Below are 18,683 nucleotides of genomic sequence, written 5' to 3'. Positions count from 1 at the left end.
ACAGGACATGTTACTATTGGAACTTTGCGGCTGATTAGCACTATGTGTAGGGTTCATGGTGGAAACTTGAAGGCTGTAAGAAAGCGTACGAACTTGGTGGAACTTTATAGCTTTTATGCATGACATCGGTACAAGGTGGTTCTGTCAAAGTGTCAAAGACGGACGCCGGCAATAATCTCATTGCTGCTGCACAAGTTAGATTTGTTAATTGAAGAATGAATATTGAGTGTGAAGTGATTGTGAATTATCAGTAAATTGTGTGAAATTTTATGTAATTCATCAATACAAAAGATATAAAAATATACACATGTGTTTAAACGAAACAAATCTTGTTGTTTATTTCATCGATGACGCTTGCTTGAATAAAGACACAAAGAAAAATAATCCCTGGCATCGTGGCATAAGGAACTGCTTAGGCGCTGTTTGAAAAGACCCACATAGAAATTTGATGCTGTTTATCTACTGCAAAAGGCGAATTAGAGCAGCGATCTTTAGCGTGCCAAAATGAGCTGCTTAAGCAATTCTGGCTATTTGGATTAACGGAAATTTGCGGGTGGGTAGGGTACACATGTGTTTAAACGAAACAAATCTTGTTGTTTATTTCATCGATGACGCTTGCTTGAAAATAAAACACAAAAAAATAATCCCTGGCATCGTGGCATAAGGAAGCTGCTTAGGCGCTGTTTGAAAGACCCACATAGAACTTTGATGCTGTTTATCTACTGCAAAAGGGAATTAGAGCAGCGATCTTTAGCGTGCCAAAATGAGCTGCTTAAGCAATTCTGGCTATTTGGGATTTAACGGAAATTTGCGGGTAGGGTACACATGTGTTTAAACGAAACAAATCTTGTTGTTTATTTCATCGATGACGCTTGCTTGAAAATAAAACACAAAGAAAAATAATCCCTGGCATCGTGGCATAAGGAAGCTGCTTAGGCGTTGTTTGAAAGACCCACATAGAACTTTGATGCTGTTTATCTACTGCAAAAGGCGAATTAGAGCAGCGATCTTTAGCGTGCCAAAATGAGCTGCTAAGCAATTGTGGCTATTTGGGGTGGTACAGTGGCAACTCGAACGACTTAATAACATGCCCATCATGGGCTCAAGCCCGAATTGACCGACCCCCCATAGGTAGGGCTGACTATCCTGCTATGGTAGCAATAAGTCACTGAAAGCCAAGCCCACTTCACCAGTGGGTACAGGCAGGCCTTGACGGGCAGCGGCTGTTGTGCCAAAAAGAAGAAGAAGGAACAAGAGAGCGCATTCTCTCTGTTGTAGCGCTCCATCCGCCATTTTTAATTATCAGCCCAAAACACAACGGACTTCGGATCCGATCTTGGGCCGGACCCCCACCGTGTGTTTCTACCTACCCCTCGCCTGGAAATTTCATTCTCTTTGTCTGTCGGTAAGCTTTAACCGCCGACAGCGAAATGCAAATTCAAATTTAAATGATTTTCTTGACGAGCAATTCTCGGAATCCATTCAACTGACATTTTCTACTTATATGAGCATTAAATTTTAACAGATAAAAAGTGCCAGGCAAACAAACGTGCATCAGCGCGATAAGTAACAAATGAGGTTAGAAATCCTTGAAACAGCACCAAGCGCCACAGATTAAGCTTAAACGAATGAAAAATCAAATATCTGTGATTTTCGGTAGGATAAATGGAAAATCGGTAGTTTTAGGGCGGTCATCTGTGAATCGGTAGGCATATAAAAAATCGGTAGGAATACAGATAAAATAGGTATTTCTGGTCACTCTGGCTCCAGCAGACAAGACCACAGACGTATGGAAATGATCTGTCTATTTTGTTTTGAATTGCACGGTGACACACACTGGACCATAAGTTTGTCTGGTGTAGCACAATTATTCTTTGGTAGAACAGCTTTGTTGCATAATGTAACGAGAAGTGTGTACAAATTAAAGTTAACTTTTTTTTTTACTTTGGACTGCATACAGCATTTATATTGAACCAAATCAAATGACACAACTTGCAAATGCCGCTAGCGAACATGATTAGCAAAAGGTTTGATAGAAGGCGAACTTTCGAATGCATCGATTTGACACCTCATCTACACGACAGTGCGAGAATCACGTTTGCAAAAATTTTTTTGGTAAAAGCGATTGACGCGCTATCTAGCAGACACTGTCGTGTGAAAGACATTTTTTTTGTGGAAATTTGCATATAAACTTCATATAAAAAAAATGAAAAAATCTTATCTAACTTTCTCCGTGCTGTTTTGTGGGCGACTTTCACAAACAGCTGTCGTGTAGAAATAGTGAAAACCCATGTCTGTTTAATAATGTGCATTTCATTTCTTATTGCAGCATGTCTGCTCGTAGTTGGAAGGATCCACTTCGAATCAGCAAATTTTAAATCGTTTTTACCCGATAAACCTTTTTCCTCTATTTTTATATGCAATTTTCAAGTGTTAAAATTAATAGCAAACACACACACACAAAAGTTACTAATAAAATGTTCTATTTTCAACTGAAAGTGAGTCCCACACATGGAATGTTTTGTGCAAACGACTGGCGCTCTTTGTTTCTCAATGTTTGCGTTCTTGCTGTCAGTGCAGTTTTTTCTCAATAAACATTCAATTACGATGCCGTTATCACTCTCTGGTGCCGTCTCTCGCATCGGGGTAAGAAAATATACAAAACAGCAAAATTTGCTTCGGCTCAATATTTCTCTCATCCGCCTCAACTGTACTGAGCTAGTTGAGATGACTTTTACAATACGAAAAGGAAAAAAAAGTTCCCTGGAGAAGCACGGTCAAATTCATGCTCACGGAATATCATCTTTGCTGTGCTTCAGTGTGTGTGTGTAGAGTGAGAGTGAGTTTATGGCTGTACCGCGGCTGAGCAAATACGAACCAGAATCCGCTCAGTGAGAAGATTCTCCTTTGACAGCAGGCCAATTTTCAAAACGTAGGAAAGCATCATCAGCGAAAAAGTGACGAGAGTTCGCGTTCCGACCTTATCCGCACCTGCCGATTCTGTACCAGTCCAATGATAATTGTGTGTGCCGTAGGAACATTTGTGTGTGGTACTGAATCACCGTCGCAATAGAATCGTCACCGTAGGTAGTGTTCGCAAATGAGGAAAATTGGGTTTATTTCGGTGTATGCGAGGCGGGTTGTGTGTGCAAGGCAGAATCGTAGCGGAGACCTGCCCGATGTAGCTACACCCACTAGGATAGTAATTCGGTTCGTGCGGTAATGGGCGCTTCCCCTTCTCGTGTCGCCTGTTTTTTGCTATTTGCCTATCAATTTTGGTGGCAAGTGAAGAAGATATGCTCCACACGAAACCTCCGCTGCGCTGCGTGTGATTGTCAATTGCGCGCAAGGTGTAAAAACGAAATTTTACACCCTTTTTGCAGCATTGTTCCACTATGGGTTGGGTGTGCAGTGTCTACTTCCTGTCCGTGTTTAATTAGCTGCTCATGAAACTGTGTAGCTATGCACATTCCAGTGCCAACCCTGATTTGATGGTACATATCAGTGCGCTGAATGCGGGAAAGGTTCAATGTCATGCATACGGGGCATGTATTTTAGAACGCTGTTGACAAATGTTGGCGAGAGAAATTGAAGAGAAGTGTCGTCCATATCCAATGCATGAAGTTGGTGCGAGCTCAATATACTCTTGATGTTGGGTGCGATGATGCTGCTGTTTGAGAATTAATCGAACTGGGTTCGTGCCGAACACAGGTGTAGACCCTTGTTCGTTGAACATAATTCCCTAATTTTGATCGTACGGATTGTGAGCAGTAGTGGTGAGCAGCAGCCCGTATCCTTTGCATCGAAAGGATTGGTTTACATTACTTTTTGTGTACCTATTCGCAGTGGAACACGAACAGCATCATAATGGAAAGTGCATAAACAAAATATATTCGATGGTGGTCTGAAATATGAAGAGACAAATAAAAAACCGCAGCCTAAATGTGCTTTTTCCACCACATGAAGCCAGGTTGTGGTTTTAAGCTGTAGACCACAATTTCATGTCAAAACGGAAGCAATCTATTGGTTTGGGGGGCACCGTTAGCCAGAGATCTTTCTCTCCGGGACAGGATGTGTAAACTAATCCCATCCTTCACATCCCATCCCAGGGGCTTCTCTGAGTCATATTGGTTTGGTATGTTCACAGCGAACGACACACAATTTAGCTGGATTGTGGGATGCGCCCTTGTTTGTGTTAGTCGCCTGCTTATATTTACACAATCCCTGGGGTCGTCCTTTTATTGTGTGTTGTGTACTTAATTGTCGACCGTACAGAGCCTTCCTAGCTCAGTCGTTCTCTTTCCTGCTATTCCCAGCCGCCACGCTCTCATTGCAGTAGCCTTCGCTTGAATGGTGCATTTAAAATTACGACCCGTATTTGCTCTGCGATTTTCACTGCCGACTCTTGCTGTGTTTTCCTCACTCTCCAAATCTCTCTCATTCTCTGACGCGGCTCCCCTGCTTTAGCGCAAGCCAGCGCACAAGAAATCGTCAAGGATTTTCGCGAGTGTGGGATGGGACACGGGATGATTCGCTTACGTCTGGCAAAAATGCAAAGCACATCGTCCCTACATCTTGCCTCCTAACGCGATTGGGTGTGGAAGAACGTCGTGCATGGCTTGCCTACTACTAGGGCCCAGGCTCGTTCGTGTAGCTCACAAGCGTGTCACATCCGACGAGCAATGCTACATTACTAACCATTTGTTCTCCTCTCAACAGGATTTGATGGTGTTGTGAGCTGCACAATTTACATTTGCCGAAACCAGTTCAACGTTTTGAAGTGACTCTGGTTAAGTAGAAATCAGCTGTTCATCTGATTCTAAATCTGTCCGTGCGTACGGCGGTGAGGGCGGTTGCGTTTCGTTTGCATTCCAAAACGACTGAAAACCGGGATCATATTGCATTGTGCTGTTGAGTGGAACGCGCGGCATGAATTTGAGCAGCTCCGGTGGAGGCGGTACCGGCACCTCAGCGAACACTTCTGGCAGCAGCGGCGGTAGCGGAGGCTCCTACTCGGCCGTCGGAGGCGGCAGTGTTGGTGCCGGAGGTAGCAGTGCAAACGGTGCCAACGTTAGTGCGGCAACAGGTAGTGGAGGGTACGGTAGCGGCAGTGGAGGTTCGGGCAGCGAGATGCCTGCGGAAATTATTCGCCCAAAGGTTGTGACGGTGAAGCACCCGGAATCGAACAAACCGAAACCGACCACCAAGAAAGGAAAAGCGATACAAGCCGATGTGGACGTCATCAAAGAATTCCAGCGCTGCAAGGAGGAGAATATTCAGCGGCTGGATTTGAGCAAATCCTCCATCACGGTCATACCGGCCTCGGTTAAAGACTGCACGAGCTTGGTCGAGTTCTATCTGTACGGAAACAAGATCTCCTCGCTGCCCCCGGAGATTGGATGTCTGGCGAATCTGAAAACGTTGGCGCTGAACGAGAATTCCCTTACGTCGCTACCTGACTCGCTGCAAAATTTAAAGCAACTCAAGGTGCTCGATTTGCGGCATAATAAGCTGTCGGATATACCGGATGTGATTTACAAGCTGCACACCTTAACTACACTCTATCTGCGCTTTAACCGAATCCGTGTCGTAGGAGACAATCTGAAGAATCTAAGCAGCTTGACGATGCTGAGCTTGAGAGAGAACAAGATTCACGAGCTACCAGCAGCAATCGGTCATCTAGTGAATCTGACGACATTGGACCTTTCGCACAATCACCTGAAGCATCTGCCCGAAGCGATTGGCAATTGCGTTAACCTAACTGCACTGGATCTGCAGCATAACGATCTACTGGACATACCGGAATCGATAGGTAATTTGTCGAACCTGATGCGACTCGGGTTGCGCTACAACCAGCTGACGTCAATTCCAGTGTCACTGAAAAACTGCACGCATATGGACGAGTTCAACGTGGAGGGGAACGGTATCAGCCAGCTGCCGGATGGGTTGCTAGCGAGCTTAAGCAACTTGACCACGATCACTCTATCGCGGAATGCGTTCCATAGCTATCCATCTGGCGGCCCAGCCCAGTTTACGAACGTGACAAGCATCAATCTGGAGCACAATCAGATCGACAAGATACAGTATGGAATATTTTCCCGTGCCAAAGGACTAACTAAGCTGAACATGAAGGAGAACGCGCTGACTTCGCTACCGCTCGACATCGGTACCTGGACCCAGATGGTGGAGCTAAACTTCGGTACCAACTCGCTGACGAAGCTTCCGGACGACATACACTGCCTGCAAAACCTGGAGATTCTCATTCTATCGAACAACCTGCTGAAGCGAATACCAAACACGATAGGCAATCTGAAGAAGTTGCGCGTGCTCGATCTCGAAGAAAATCGACTAGAGTCGCTGCCGTCGGAGATCGGGCTGTTGCACGATTTGCAGAAGTTGATACTGCAGTCGAATCAGCTGAGCGCACTACCACGTACAATCGGTCATCTGACAAACCTGACGTACCTGTCGGTCGGGGAAAACAATCTGCAGTTCCTGCCGGAGGAGATCGGCACGCTGGAGAACCTGGAATCGCTCTATATTAACGATAATCCATCGCTAATTAAGCTACCGTACGAGCTGGCCCTGTGCCAGAATCTTGCGATTATGAGCATCGAAAACTGTCCGCTGTCGGCTCTTCCACCAGAGGTAGTCAGTGGGGGTCCAAGTCTCGTCATACAGTACCTCAAGCTTCATTCGCCATACCGACAAATGTGATTTGCTAGCAAAACGATCGCTCTTTGCCGCGAGCATTGCGTGTGTAGTGCTTTCCATGCGTATAGATTGTGGATCGCGCCGTGCCCGTCGTTATCCTTTTCGGCCTAGCCGTCGATATTGTGTTTAATGTTGTGAAACCACCCCCCTCCCAAACCAAAACCACGCCACGGATGGAAATCACATTTAAAATAGCATACAAAGTAAACGAAATGCACATACGAGAAAAAAAACACACACACAGACACAAACACAAAAGAAATTCAATCAATGTGATTAAAATAAAGCTTTAATGTTATTGCTTATTAAATAAAAAACAAACAAAAAAGGAATACACAAAGCATACGACAGCGTGGACGTCAAATTAGCGCTCAGTGCAGAATGTAACGGCAAATGCGGTATTTATGAACTCTATTCATCAAAACGAACCGCGACCGATAAACAAAACAAAATACTTCGTTATTGTTTCATAAACTGTTAACTGAAATTGTGTGTGCGAATGGAAATGCTCTCGATCGGTCTCCTTTAGTGTTGTGTTTTACATGTTTTACGGCGTGCACGAAGGACTAGTTGTCTTTTCCCTTACTGGAAACAGTGAAAACAAGAAGAAATGTGACAATAGTGGCAAAAGCTGACGCGAAATGAACGACAGTATTCATTGGATGGAATTTTTAAATTGCGATACACCTACATTTGAAGTGATAGTTTGCTGGAGAACCACATATTATTGTACTTGCACGAGACTTTCGATTGGGATATGATGGAATTGCTACAAGTAGTTACAATTTCGGTAAGTAGATTTACTTCTGTTTTGAAAACTAAATGTAAAACATGTGGCAACTCAAACTATATTTCATCTGTGATTGGGAAACGATACTTTTTGAACTAGAGTTTCGGACAAATGTACTACAGTTATCAGACTTTAAGTTTTTGAAAAATAAAACAGTTTTATTCGAATGAAAACAAATAAAGATCATATGCGAATAGAGGGGATGCGTTTGAAAGTAGAATTATAAACAGCATGCTGGAGATTTTTGAAACCCGGTCACCTACTTTTTATTAACTTGTGAAACGTTACTTGTAACAACAGGTATTAGCTGTTTCGAACTCAATTTTCTATAGAAACTACAATTGATTGTATCAATTTCCCACTAAAATGCACTTCTATATGCTCAATTTATTTGAGACCGTTGTGGGCAGCACGTTTCGATTAAATGGAAGGGACTTGAACGGATGAAAAGTAACACTGGTATATGCCAAATCGCTGGACGATGGCGCTCACGAGCGATGATGCAGTTATTGCTGAAAGTTAGTTCTTCTTCCGTTGAACTACCACCGGACCGAGGTTGTCGCCACATTCCTTGTTATGGGCACCATGTGATCCATCGCAGTACGGCCACTGGAAATGGGATTAAAGAAGCAAAAAGATATCAGTTATCTGTCTGTCAGATAGAAAATGCATGTTTTGCTACATTTGCACAAGATGTTGTGATGGTGGGTTCAAAAACTTACGTTGTTCGATTTCCAGCATCGACAGAAGGCTGCTTTTTCGGCAATATCCTCAATATCGATCATGTCTACAACCTTTGCTTCCTCCAATCGAATCTTGTTGTTTGCCTTTTGCGAGGGTTTCGGACGGGCTTCGGGGCAGAAGGCCAAATATGACATGTACACGACTCCAGCCACGGCCGCTGTCGGTGGAACGAGCGACAGCCAATCCTTAACTGCAATCAACGGAAACATACAAAATGTCGCATTATATTTCCGCCGTTAACATTGGAGCTACAATTGTGCGCTGAAAGTATTGTTTTACTAAGAAGCAAAATCTAGGCAAGCAGACACATCCAGTCAAACACAAATGCTGCCGCGCGTCTTTTCGTGGGTATTATCTGTATGTGTGACTGACTGCAAACAAATCTTACATAACGAGCAGGATTTCATGTTAGCTTAGAAGCCCACAGTTCTCGTTTTCTAATCTAGCCGATAACAATGTGCTGGCATGTTTTAAAAAATGGTGCCTTCTCAGCGGGTGAAGGACCCCGTTTTACTCTCGTGTCGCGATTGTCTTCGTTCCACTCGCCTTTCTCTCTTTCAACGCTACATCCATCGGAGGCAATAAGATACGCATGAACGGTCTAATAACCGTGTTCGTGTGGCAACATTGGATCATGATGCCGTGAATCAGTTGCAGGGAGGTTAAAATAGGCCGTGTGCAAGTATATTACCTAAAATAGTACTTACATCCTAGTCGGAACCATCCTCCGAAAGTGTCCGGTATTGGCAAACCGGACAAATAGTTGGGAACGGTTGTTTTCACCAGTCCGGAAAGCAGCTGCATGATGGGTACAAATGGCTTTTGCACAACACTTTAACGTCCAAGCAAACTGTGTTTCTCCTGTGTACACGCTGATGTGTATGGGAATTGAAACAGCAAGTGAACGACTGCGAGCAAACTAGATCTACTCTCCAATTGTACGTGCTCTGTTGTTTCGCTACACAACGATCAGCAACGACAAATGCAGTGAGGGAAGTTTGTTAAACGCCGGAAGGCCAGATGTCGAGTTTTCACACGAGTGACGAAAGACGGTGCACTAGTTAAGCACCTAAATATTTCAACAATCCGTCAGCCCAACGGAAGTGTACCGAATTTTGCTTTCCGTGCAAATGATTTGCAAAACTAACTCCACTGACACCGCACTTTGTGGGAAGGAAAAGTTAGGAATGGTCCGAGTCTGATTCTTTCTCGCTTTTTCTTTTCTTTTTCTCGTTCATACTAATGCCATCTTTCCTGCATACCGCTACAGTCGACGGGTCGGCATACAGTGTTATCATTGCTCTCGTTCACTCTCACGCAATATAGAACGAGAAAAAGAGCATAGCTATAGAGCGCAGAATATATCGTTTAGCTGTCAAGCAGTGAGAGCAAAACGTGGAGCTACACTATACGTACGTCACACGAAGCGTAAACTCAAAAAGTTTACGCTAGATTTGTATGGGAGAGCGTAAACTTCCTGTCAAAAGATTATAGGGTTGTATGGCTGAAATTCCTTTCTTCTTCTTAATAGAGTTGGTAGGGTGAGGCCTCCTATACCATCCGTTTTGTTCAGAGGTACAGTCAGAGGTTTGACTACCAGTTTTTGGAGGGGAAATCATCCATTCTCCTTTGATGCTGAAATCCAGTTTACGCCAAAGTTTACGCTTCGTGTGACGTCCGTATTAGGGCTTCGGCATAGCTGCTTGCGTTTGCACAGTTTTGACATTAATGACAGCTCTGGTTTGCTGTGTGGTTAAATTTGAAAAACTTATTTTGCCGCATTGTATCGGCTAAATTTGGTTTATAAAAATAGCGATTTGATTAAAAAATAGCGAAATTCAAAGCCATTTTTTGTATTTACAGAAAAACGATATTAATTTCTTGCGTTAAACTAATTATAAAGCGTACATAAATTGTTTCAAGACAGCGATCGCAAATTTTGCCTAATTTTGTACAGTAATTGCCATACAGCTTCAAAAGTATCCAACTTAACCCCAGTAATTGTTTTGTTGAAGGTTGTCAATATTTTATACTTTTGTCGATACCAGCTTTATTGCATTATAAGCATGAAATCTCGTGGTACAGTCATCAAATCGAAACGAGCTTAACAACATGCCGTGGGTTCAGACCTCAATGAATTTATAAAAAAGTGCAAAAAAAAGTGGTAACTTGATGCTCATTGCTGACACTCAATGAAAGTGCGTCGTGACATGCCGAACACGACATGCGAATGCTTGTGTCCAACGCGATACTCTGACTGACCAGCAGAGCTTAATGCCGGCACAAGCATAATCATAATTTTTTTCTGGATGTGAACAGTGCTGCCAAATGCCACTTTTTCAGTCACCAACACTCGTGACTGAAACGAAGCTCAAATCAGATCACGTACACTAGTGAGATGTGCAGTACAGAGATTGATCATAGTAAAAAAATCTTGACATAGTGACTGACCAAGCGTTGGTCGCCAAAATGTCACGAAGCATGCATTGATCACACATTGTTTCAGTCAGATTTTTTTACATTGACAGTTACATTTTGCATCACTGCTTCGCCAACCCCTGCTATAGGAGGCGATAATAAAAGCTTGATAGAATACTTGAATAGCTTTATAGATAGATAATCGTCGAAAAACGCCTTCGAAGATGGACTGCAGAGAGATCGCGTATCTTCAATATCTGCGAAAGTCAATATTCGCGTAAGTTTTCACAATTTTCTGCTAAAGTTAAGGATGAGTATCACTCTCATTCGGGTTCGTGAATCGGATTGAATCATCAAAGCGAACCAATGGACATGAACCTAAAGTTTTGAATATCCATGAATTTTAAAAAGTTCATGATCATGGGAAAATTTATGTAATTTGAATGGTGAAGATAGTTTCACGGAAGAGCCATAATTATCAAAATCAGCGATCTTCAAAGTGCAACTCGCGAGCCGCATACGGCTCTTTGATATCGATATGGTGGATCTTAATGGTTCATATATTTCATAGAACTTTCACACATTTTTATTCTTGGTTTAACAATGTGGCTTTTCACGTGAAACTATACGAACATTATTGTAGAATTTGGCTCTTTCGGTCGTAAAGTTTGCCGACCACTGCTCTAAATAAATGTATATTTTAAATTTTCTAAATTATAAATAAACTATCAATTAATCTCAATCAATCAATTTCAAATATTTTTTTGTTGTGCTTAAAATAATAGATTTTTTTTGTTTCATTTCAGACTTCTTGATTGAGTTCCCCGAGTTTCTACCTAATTATAATACAAAAAATCAATACCCAGGAAATATATCTTTCGAATGGATAATTTACACATACAACTTGCAAAAGGAACCGTGATTTAAAAAACATATTATGTGTATGTGCGATATTAAAAAAAACTTTTACTAGTGTCTAACAACTTGAATGATTTATTTGATGTTTTATTACATTTGATGATTTCTTTTTGAAAGCGGATTATTATCATCAATCTATGAGAAGATGTGAAAATCATGAAGCTAAGATGCTATAGATTTTATTCGGCATAACTATCAAAGTAATTCCTACAGTGACAGGGTCGATATTGTTTATTATGTTTTATTCGTTAAAAACGGTTTTATAATCCCATAGAACGGACAGTTCGGTTATTTGGTAAATTTTCTTTGTTCGGTATAGTATTTGCGAAAAAAAGAGTGGTTGGCAAGAAATGATTTTATGAATGTTATTTTAAACAAATAGTTTGATAAGCGATAATGTATCATTTCTTGTAATTGTAACATTATTCATGGCAATATGAGGATTCCGGATGACAGATTACTGCAACGAATTTAAAGTTTTTGAACGTTAATGTGAATGAATAGTAGAAACGTTAAACGAAGGAACAAAAACATAAATATGTGTTTGAATGGTGCGTACGCTAAAAGTAACGTTTGTATAACTTGTATGAGTTTGGGAGAGTGCACGAGACTCATTGATTTGACTATGCGCTTTTAAAAGCAAATTGTGACCATTTCAAACTTTTGTTTGCGAATATCCTTTGGATCGTCATTTTAATCTAGTCATTAAAAAACAATAAATTTGATTATTTTAGTTGCACAGTGTGGTGTGACCTGAGGCTAAATAGTAAAGATTAAGTGTAAACGGAAAAAACTAAGATAAAAATATCTATGACAAAAAAATGAAACATTTAAAAGAAGTTAGCAAACACAAACACAGTTTAAGCAGCTCAAACAGTTTAACAATCTGGTACCCAGAAATCAGTTAAAACAACGTAGAGTGGAATGCGTAAATGGCCTAAATAATTAAATGTAGCGATGAAAAACTAATACTAAAGAAGCTAATTGAACAGTAGAAAACACGACACAAAAAAGAAAACATGCGCTAACACGATAAAAATAAAATAACGTGTACATTGTAAGGATTGTGTGCAAATGAAGCGAAACTTCCTTACACAATTAAAATGTAAAACATGACGTAAAAATATCAGTTTAAATGTTACAAAAATGCGACGATGCACGCAAGACAACAACACAGGTTGATCTCTTACTATCGTTGAGATTTATAAAAATTACGCGTAAATCATTCATACGTCGGACTGCTATGGTAATGTCACAAACAAATAGATCCGCTGTATCGTGTTATATATAGCGTGTGTTCGTCAAAGATCGAATTTAACAGAAAAAAATAAAGGAATTGACATTTTTAAGTACGATACATCATAAAAAGCATGAATGTCATTCCAATTGGCACAAAAAAAACTGGGAAATGTTAGGGAAAAGTGTTTTGAAAAGTTCTCCTTGCTGCACAACACACACTATTATATGAATACGTACACACTGTTGTTCCCTTGCTCAACTTCCGTGTTTCATAATCATACTCAGTTGAAAGCTTATTCTACAAGTGCCATATGTATTGTTTACGTGTGAGCAAGCGGAATGAATTTTGACGTTACAGATGATTTCAATCCATATTTTAATTGATTTCAAATACTATACACTGCATTTGCGTATTTACATGTATGTTTTTACCACATACGATGTCCAAAAAAGTCTTTGGAGCATAGCATGGCATTATAGGGATTTTCGGGGCTCTGGTAATTGTGGGACATTTCTTTTGGGTCTTTCTTCTGGAAAGTGAACATAATACGACGGGTCTTGTTAATCCAGTGCATGAGAAATTCCAAGCGAATTCCAAATGTGCCTGTCCCAAAAGGGTACGGTAAAGTCCATTTACCAAAAGAAAAGGTCAACAAACAGTCCAAAATTTATCAGAATCCCTGAAAATTCCTTAATATGGTGGACATGTTTGTACTGCAAGGTGGAAGAAAGGAAAAAAAAACAATATGTGGATGTTGGAATAGCCCGTACACCATCTTTTATTAGTAACATTAACGTGGAATGTGTACGGAAGTAACATAATATAACAAAAAAGAAACTAACCTAGAAGTGTAGCACATAAGATTAACACAGACACACTAAATGTATAAAATATGCTGAGAGCAACGGATTATATTTAAATTTATATGTAATGCGAACCACGAGTACGCATGATCATGATATAATATGATTTGATATAGAAATATCAGCATGTGTTTTACCTGCCCAAGCGAGGGCCGGGGAATCTAGAACAGGAGCCAGTAAAAGAGCGAAAGTAGATGAAAATACGAAAATACGCACACAGACAAAACACAAAGGCATTCTGATTCAAAGTAGTAGCAAATACTAAGCCAGGAGATGGTTGAAAATAGCATTTGAATTGTGAGAGACAGTATCGCTAATCAATGCGAGGCAGCAGCAGCTCGGTCGCATGTATAAAAAAAAAGCAAATGTAGTAGTGATCCTCGGATCCCCGCGGAACCCCCCACGACATGTCAAACATGTGTCATATATAGTACATATATTTAGCATTCGTGAAAAGTATAATTATAAAATCACTACAAACACAGGGCTTCTCTAGTGACAGGGTTGTGAATCAGCCCGTAAGTGGTAGGAAACGCAGAAGAAACCGACTACAACTTTAGTTCATATGAATAGCTATGAAATATATCTGGCAAACGAATATTAGAGTATGATACCAAATTAAAGCAAAAACAACATAACAAAAGTACAGCGAAAAAATGGTTGCAAATTTGAATGTTAAGAACAAGCAAGTAAGAGAAGCAAGACAAAGTTAATATCGACAGTCTTGTTTTCAACCGCGGTGTTAGATTTCATAGCATAATATGGCGAAGTTAACGAGAAACAACATTTGTTATCCTTTTCTATTTTTCTTCTTATTATTCTTCTTTATGATTTGAAAATGTGAGCTGCTATTTGATTGAAATGTTGGTAGACCCAGACGAAGAGCAAGTATTGTAGGGGTTATCAGGTGTTCACATAATTTTGGGACACTTGCGTGACTTTTTCTTATAATAAGTGAACTTTTTTGCAGGCTTATGGGACATTCTTATTGGATTGAGTTTTCAAATAAACGTATCACATAAAATTCAATCTTAAGTATATGAGTCATATAAGTCACTAATTGTCCCAAAATGAAGAAGCCCCTGGAGAAAAACTCAAATGTCAAATTGATTTCGTTGCTTTTATAAGATTTTTTTTATTGTACGCATTGTTAGACTTGAGAGAAAAGATTTTGACTATCACCTGAATATTTCCGTTGCTGTAGTTCCTGAGTGCCAAAACGTTCGAATGAATGATTGAATGTGCGGAACGCAGTTGAAAGATAACAGTAAGAACTTGATACATTTGTAGAACTTGGGACAATCGTTTATGAGGGATATGAATCGCCGACACGAATGGATGTTAATTTATTTGTCGAAACTAACAACTTCATTCACTATTTAAGTCATTGGACAAACTGACTAACATAAGAAGGAAATAAGTGTGTGAGGAAGGTCCGATTAAGGAAGAGAAGGAGCATTCAAAACGAAAGCTAAACAACAACCGACAACATATTTTTTAACAGAGTAAACGACTACGTATTTAAAGATCTAGTTGATGATTCTTTAGCAAGCTGTTGAATAATTTTCCAATACAACTTCCAACGTTTTTATTGGATAAAATCGGATGGCTCGTTACGCGAACCACTCAAGTTCTAGAAAAAAAAACTGACAAACAAGGAAGACAAGGACAAAATTTCATAAATAAATGTTTATACATGTATAAAAACTGTGTTCTCGTGAGCTTACATTACGGAAATCAAAATTGAGAAAATGGGTTTAAATCTATTCGTCCTTTGTTTTTAGCCTCGTAGTGAATTAAAAGATGAAAAAAAAAAATACAATGTTCGTAATGAATGGCCACAAAAATACAGGTAGTGATATTGCTGCACGACATGGCCCGATCAACAATAATTCGTTAGGCTGCTCAGTCCCTAGAATTCATATATCATCCAATATCCCAGAAGTACCGATCCTGATGCAGCCAACGAACTTGCTGTGTTCCTCTGCGCTTCGTGTCGAACACCTTCTTAGTAGCAACCTTTTCGCCATCGTTAGTGTTGTGGCTGCGAGTTGTACTCCCCTGGCTCATGACCGGTGTCGTACCATGATGCTAGGAAGGCGGCTAATTAGGTGTAATTGTGTAATGAGAGCGTATTGATTAGGATTGGAATACGGAGAGCCGTGCAGGGCTTGGGAGATGGACAGATCGGTCTCTCTTGATTCGGGCTTGGTTGCGAGCGGACGTGTATCGTGATAGATAATTTTATTTGTTAATATATAACTTTTAATTATATTAATTGTGTTCGCGTCATATTAGCAAACTCGAACACAACAGTTAGGATGTTTTCATCAAGCTCCATGGTCGAACACACCTCCAAAGATGGTCCGAAGGATGCGTCGCTCGAACACGCCCATAGTGTTTGCATCCTCCATTCAGATGGTTCAAGACTCGTGTATATATAGCACCACCAGGCGAATCAATCAGCTATACAGGTTTTCCCCGATACACGCCATACTCGATATTTCTTGATTTGACAGTTCTTTGCGCTAGTTGTACTGATTAGACACATCAAATTTCAAATGCAAAATTATTTCCTTTTGTGTCGAATTTCGAAAACCATTACCAGTAGCTAACAGGTTGGCTGATAAGTCCCCGGTCTAACAAAGAAAAACACATTTTTTTGTCAAAATTCGTTTTTATTATTCAACATAGTTCCCTTCAAGAGCGATACAACGATTATAACGACCTTCCATTTTTTTATACCATTTTGGTAGTACTCCTTCGGTTTTGCCTCAAAATAGGCCTCAGTTTCGGCGACCACCTCTTCATTGCAGCCAAATTTTTTCCCTGCGAGCATCCTTTTCAGGTCTGAGAACAAGAAAAAGTCGCTGGGGGCCAGATCTGGAGAATACGGTGGGTGGGGAAGCAATTCGAAGCCCAATTCATGATTTTTTGCCATCGTTCTCAATGACTTGTGGCACGATGCGTTGTCTTGGTGGAACAACACTTTTTTCTTCTTCATATTCACAATAACAAAAGTTGCTTGACAAAACACGCTCTGTCTCACAAACTAATTGACATACAGACGTCAAATTTTGACACGAATCATTTGAAGGTTGGTACTACAGCAATTATCCGCAGTACGCGATACTCGATATAGGGTAACTGTACCAGTTTTCGGCACGCTAGTGCAGCAGTTTCACAAAAACTGCTCACAAATAAACATTTTTATTATTTTTCATGAAACTGATGTTATTCTGGTTGATAAACTATCATAGTAGGATAACTGTACCAGTTTTCGGCAGTGTACCTATTTTCGGCAGGGTTGCTAAAAACGTGAAATTCTGCATAAAAGCGGTAAAAATTTTCACAAAACACAATTTTGTAGTGAAAGTGTACTTATTTGATATTCACATACGAAGTTTCACACCATTTCATTACGTATTTTCTAAAATATCAAATAAATTGTGCTTTTTTTTCGGCAGCTTTGCTGTCAGTCAATCGTTCGGAAGGTTTTGTGATTAAGAGAATCAGAACAGTAAAACAATGAGAAAGTGGTGTATAATAAAGATTGTATGCTTATTTAATTTATTCTAACAGTTTCAGAATTTTAAAATCACGATAAACAGGTTATTTTTCACTTTAAATGCTGCCGAAAATAGGTACACAGTAAATGTTCATTTTTGACAGCTCAATGTTGTGGGCTCCTGCCGAAACTCGGAACAATACCACACCGGGGATTTGGCTGAATATTCCTTTTAAACTTGATCAGAACACTACAATACGTATGTCGACACATAATATGACCGTTTTTGTACCAAATATCATCAATTTTAGGACAAACAATGCACTAACTTAAGAGAAAAATAAATATTTGTAAGCCAGTTCGCACCGTACGCTATAACCATCAAACTGTCAATTTTCTTCAATGGCTGCTCTGTTTTAAACGTCGCATCAAAATGGCTGTCAAACGGGCCAAAATAAGCATCATTAAATTAATAATTAAAGTGCTTTGTAACACCAATCTTAGGAAAGTAAGAATGTTAAATTGCTTTAAACATTTTTTTTGTGCATATTTACATTGATAAAAACATTTTCTAACCCGTATTCGCGCTGCCGAAAATAGGAACACAACCTGCCAAAAATAGGAGCAAAATCAATGTTTGCATTTTCACGAATATTTATAAAAAAGGGCTTTGAAACGGCAAATAAAAAATAGTGTAACATACTATGATAGTTTATCAACCAGAATAACATCATTTTCATGAAAAATAATAAAAAATGTTTAAGTGTGAGCATTTTTGTGAAACTGCTGCACTAGCCTGCCGAAAACTGGTACAGTTACCCTACTAAGGATATTCAAAACATGGTACCGGCAATAAAGCGTTTTCTGAAGCGTTTGGCAGCTGTCAGTTGTTATGTCGCGCTTCGTGTTATGCTGTGTGGAGTCTGGCGGTTATAACTCGCCTATGCAATGATATTGTAATAATTTAGCAATCGTGTAATTATCAAATGTATTACGGACGTCACACGAGGCGTAAATCAAAAAGTTTACGCTTGATTTGTATGGGAGAGCGTAAACTTCCTGTCAAAAGATTATAGGGTTGTATGGCTGAAATTCAGTTTACGCCAAAGTTTACGCTTCATGTGACGTCCGTATATATGTAGATCATAGTAGCCTTTGACCGCATGACGGAATAGTTAGTTGTAATAAAACAGTCAGTAAGAACATACGTCTTTAGGTTATGGGCGACAAGCACAAAGAAGTGGCGGTTCGCGGAATACCGCAGTTTTCCGGAACAGGCGAGAACAGCTGGAAGTTTCGGGTCGAAGTGTTTTTGAAAGCGTCGAAGGTATGGGACGCAGTGATAAAGGGTGTTCCATCAGTGGTCAGTGAAGTGGCCAAGTTCGAGGAAATGGACGCCAAGGCATTGTCTCTACTGGTGAGCTTCATTTCTGATGAATACTTGGATGTATTCGAGAAAAATCCACTACGAAGGAAATATGGGAAGCA

At 40.2% G+C, this 18,683-nt stretch overlaps 2 protein-coding genes across 12 annotated transcripts; one reads left to right on the top strand and one right to left on the bottom strand.

Moving 5' to 3' along the window:
• The first annotated feature begins 2,583 nt into the window (after positions 1-2,583).
• On the top strand, positions 2,584-13,093 carry LOC121603321 (leucine-rich repeat protein soc-2 homolog). Of its 11 annotated transcripts, none has more exons than XM_041931990.1 (3): positions 2,584-2,646; positions 4,720-7,504; positions 11,473-13,093. In XM_041931990.1, the coding sequence occupies exon 2, from the start codon at positions 4,930-4,932 to the stop codon at positions 6,715-6,717; it is 1,788 nt and encodes a 595-aa protein (XP_041787924.1). In that variant the 5' UTR covers positions 2,584-2,646; positions 4,720-4,929; the 3' UTR covers positions 6,718-7,504; positions 11,473-13,093. The 11 variants fall into 11 exon arrangements, with proteins under 11 accessions (XP_041787924.1, XP_041787927.1, XP_041787922.1 ...); XM_041931993.1 differs by lacking the exon at positions 2,584-2,646 and adding an exon at positions 2,666-2,839; XM_041931988.1 differs by lacking the exon at positions 2,584-2,646 and adding an exon at positions 2,925-3,083.
• On the bottom strand, positions 7,642-9,493 carry LOC121603322 (CDGSH iron-sulfur domain-containing protein 2 homolog). The gene is made up of 3 exons (XM_041931996.1): positions 8,956-9,493; positions 8,227-8,438; positions 7,642-8,113 (listed from the first exon to the last, which is right to left on the bottom strand). The coding sequence occupies exons 1-3, from the start codon at positions 9,050-9,052 to the stop codon at positions 8,024-8,026; spliced, it is 399 nt and encodes a 132-aa protein (XP_041787930.1). The 5' UTR covers positions 9,053-9,493; the 3' UTR covers positions 7,642-8,023.
• Positions 13,094-18,683: the final 5,590 nt, after the last annotated feature.

The sequence above is a fragment of the Anopheles merus genome, unplaced genomic scaffold (assembly GCF_017562075.2).
Source record: "Anopheles merus strain MAF unplaced genomic scaffold, AmerM5.1 LNR4001055, whole genome shotgun sequence".
NCBI lineage: Eukaryota > Metazoa > Arthropoda > Insecta > Diptera > Culicidae > Anopheles > Anopheles merus.
Note: the sequence above shows the minus strand (reverse complement) of the source record. Positions and strands in the feature narration are given on the sequence as shown.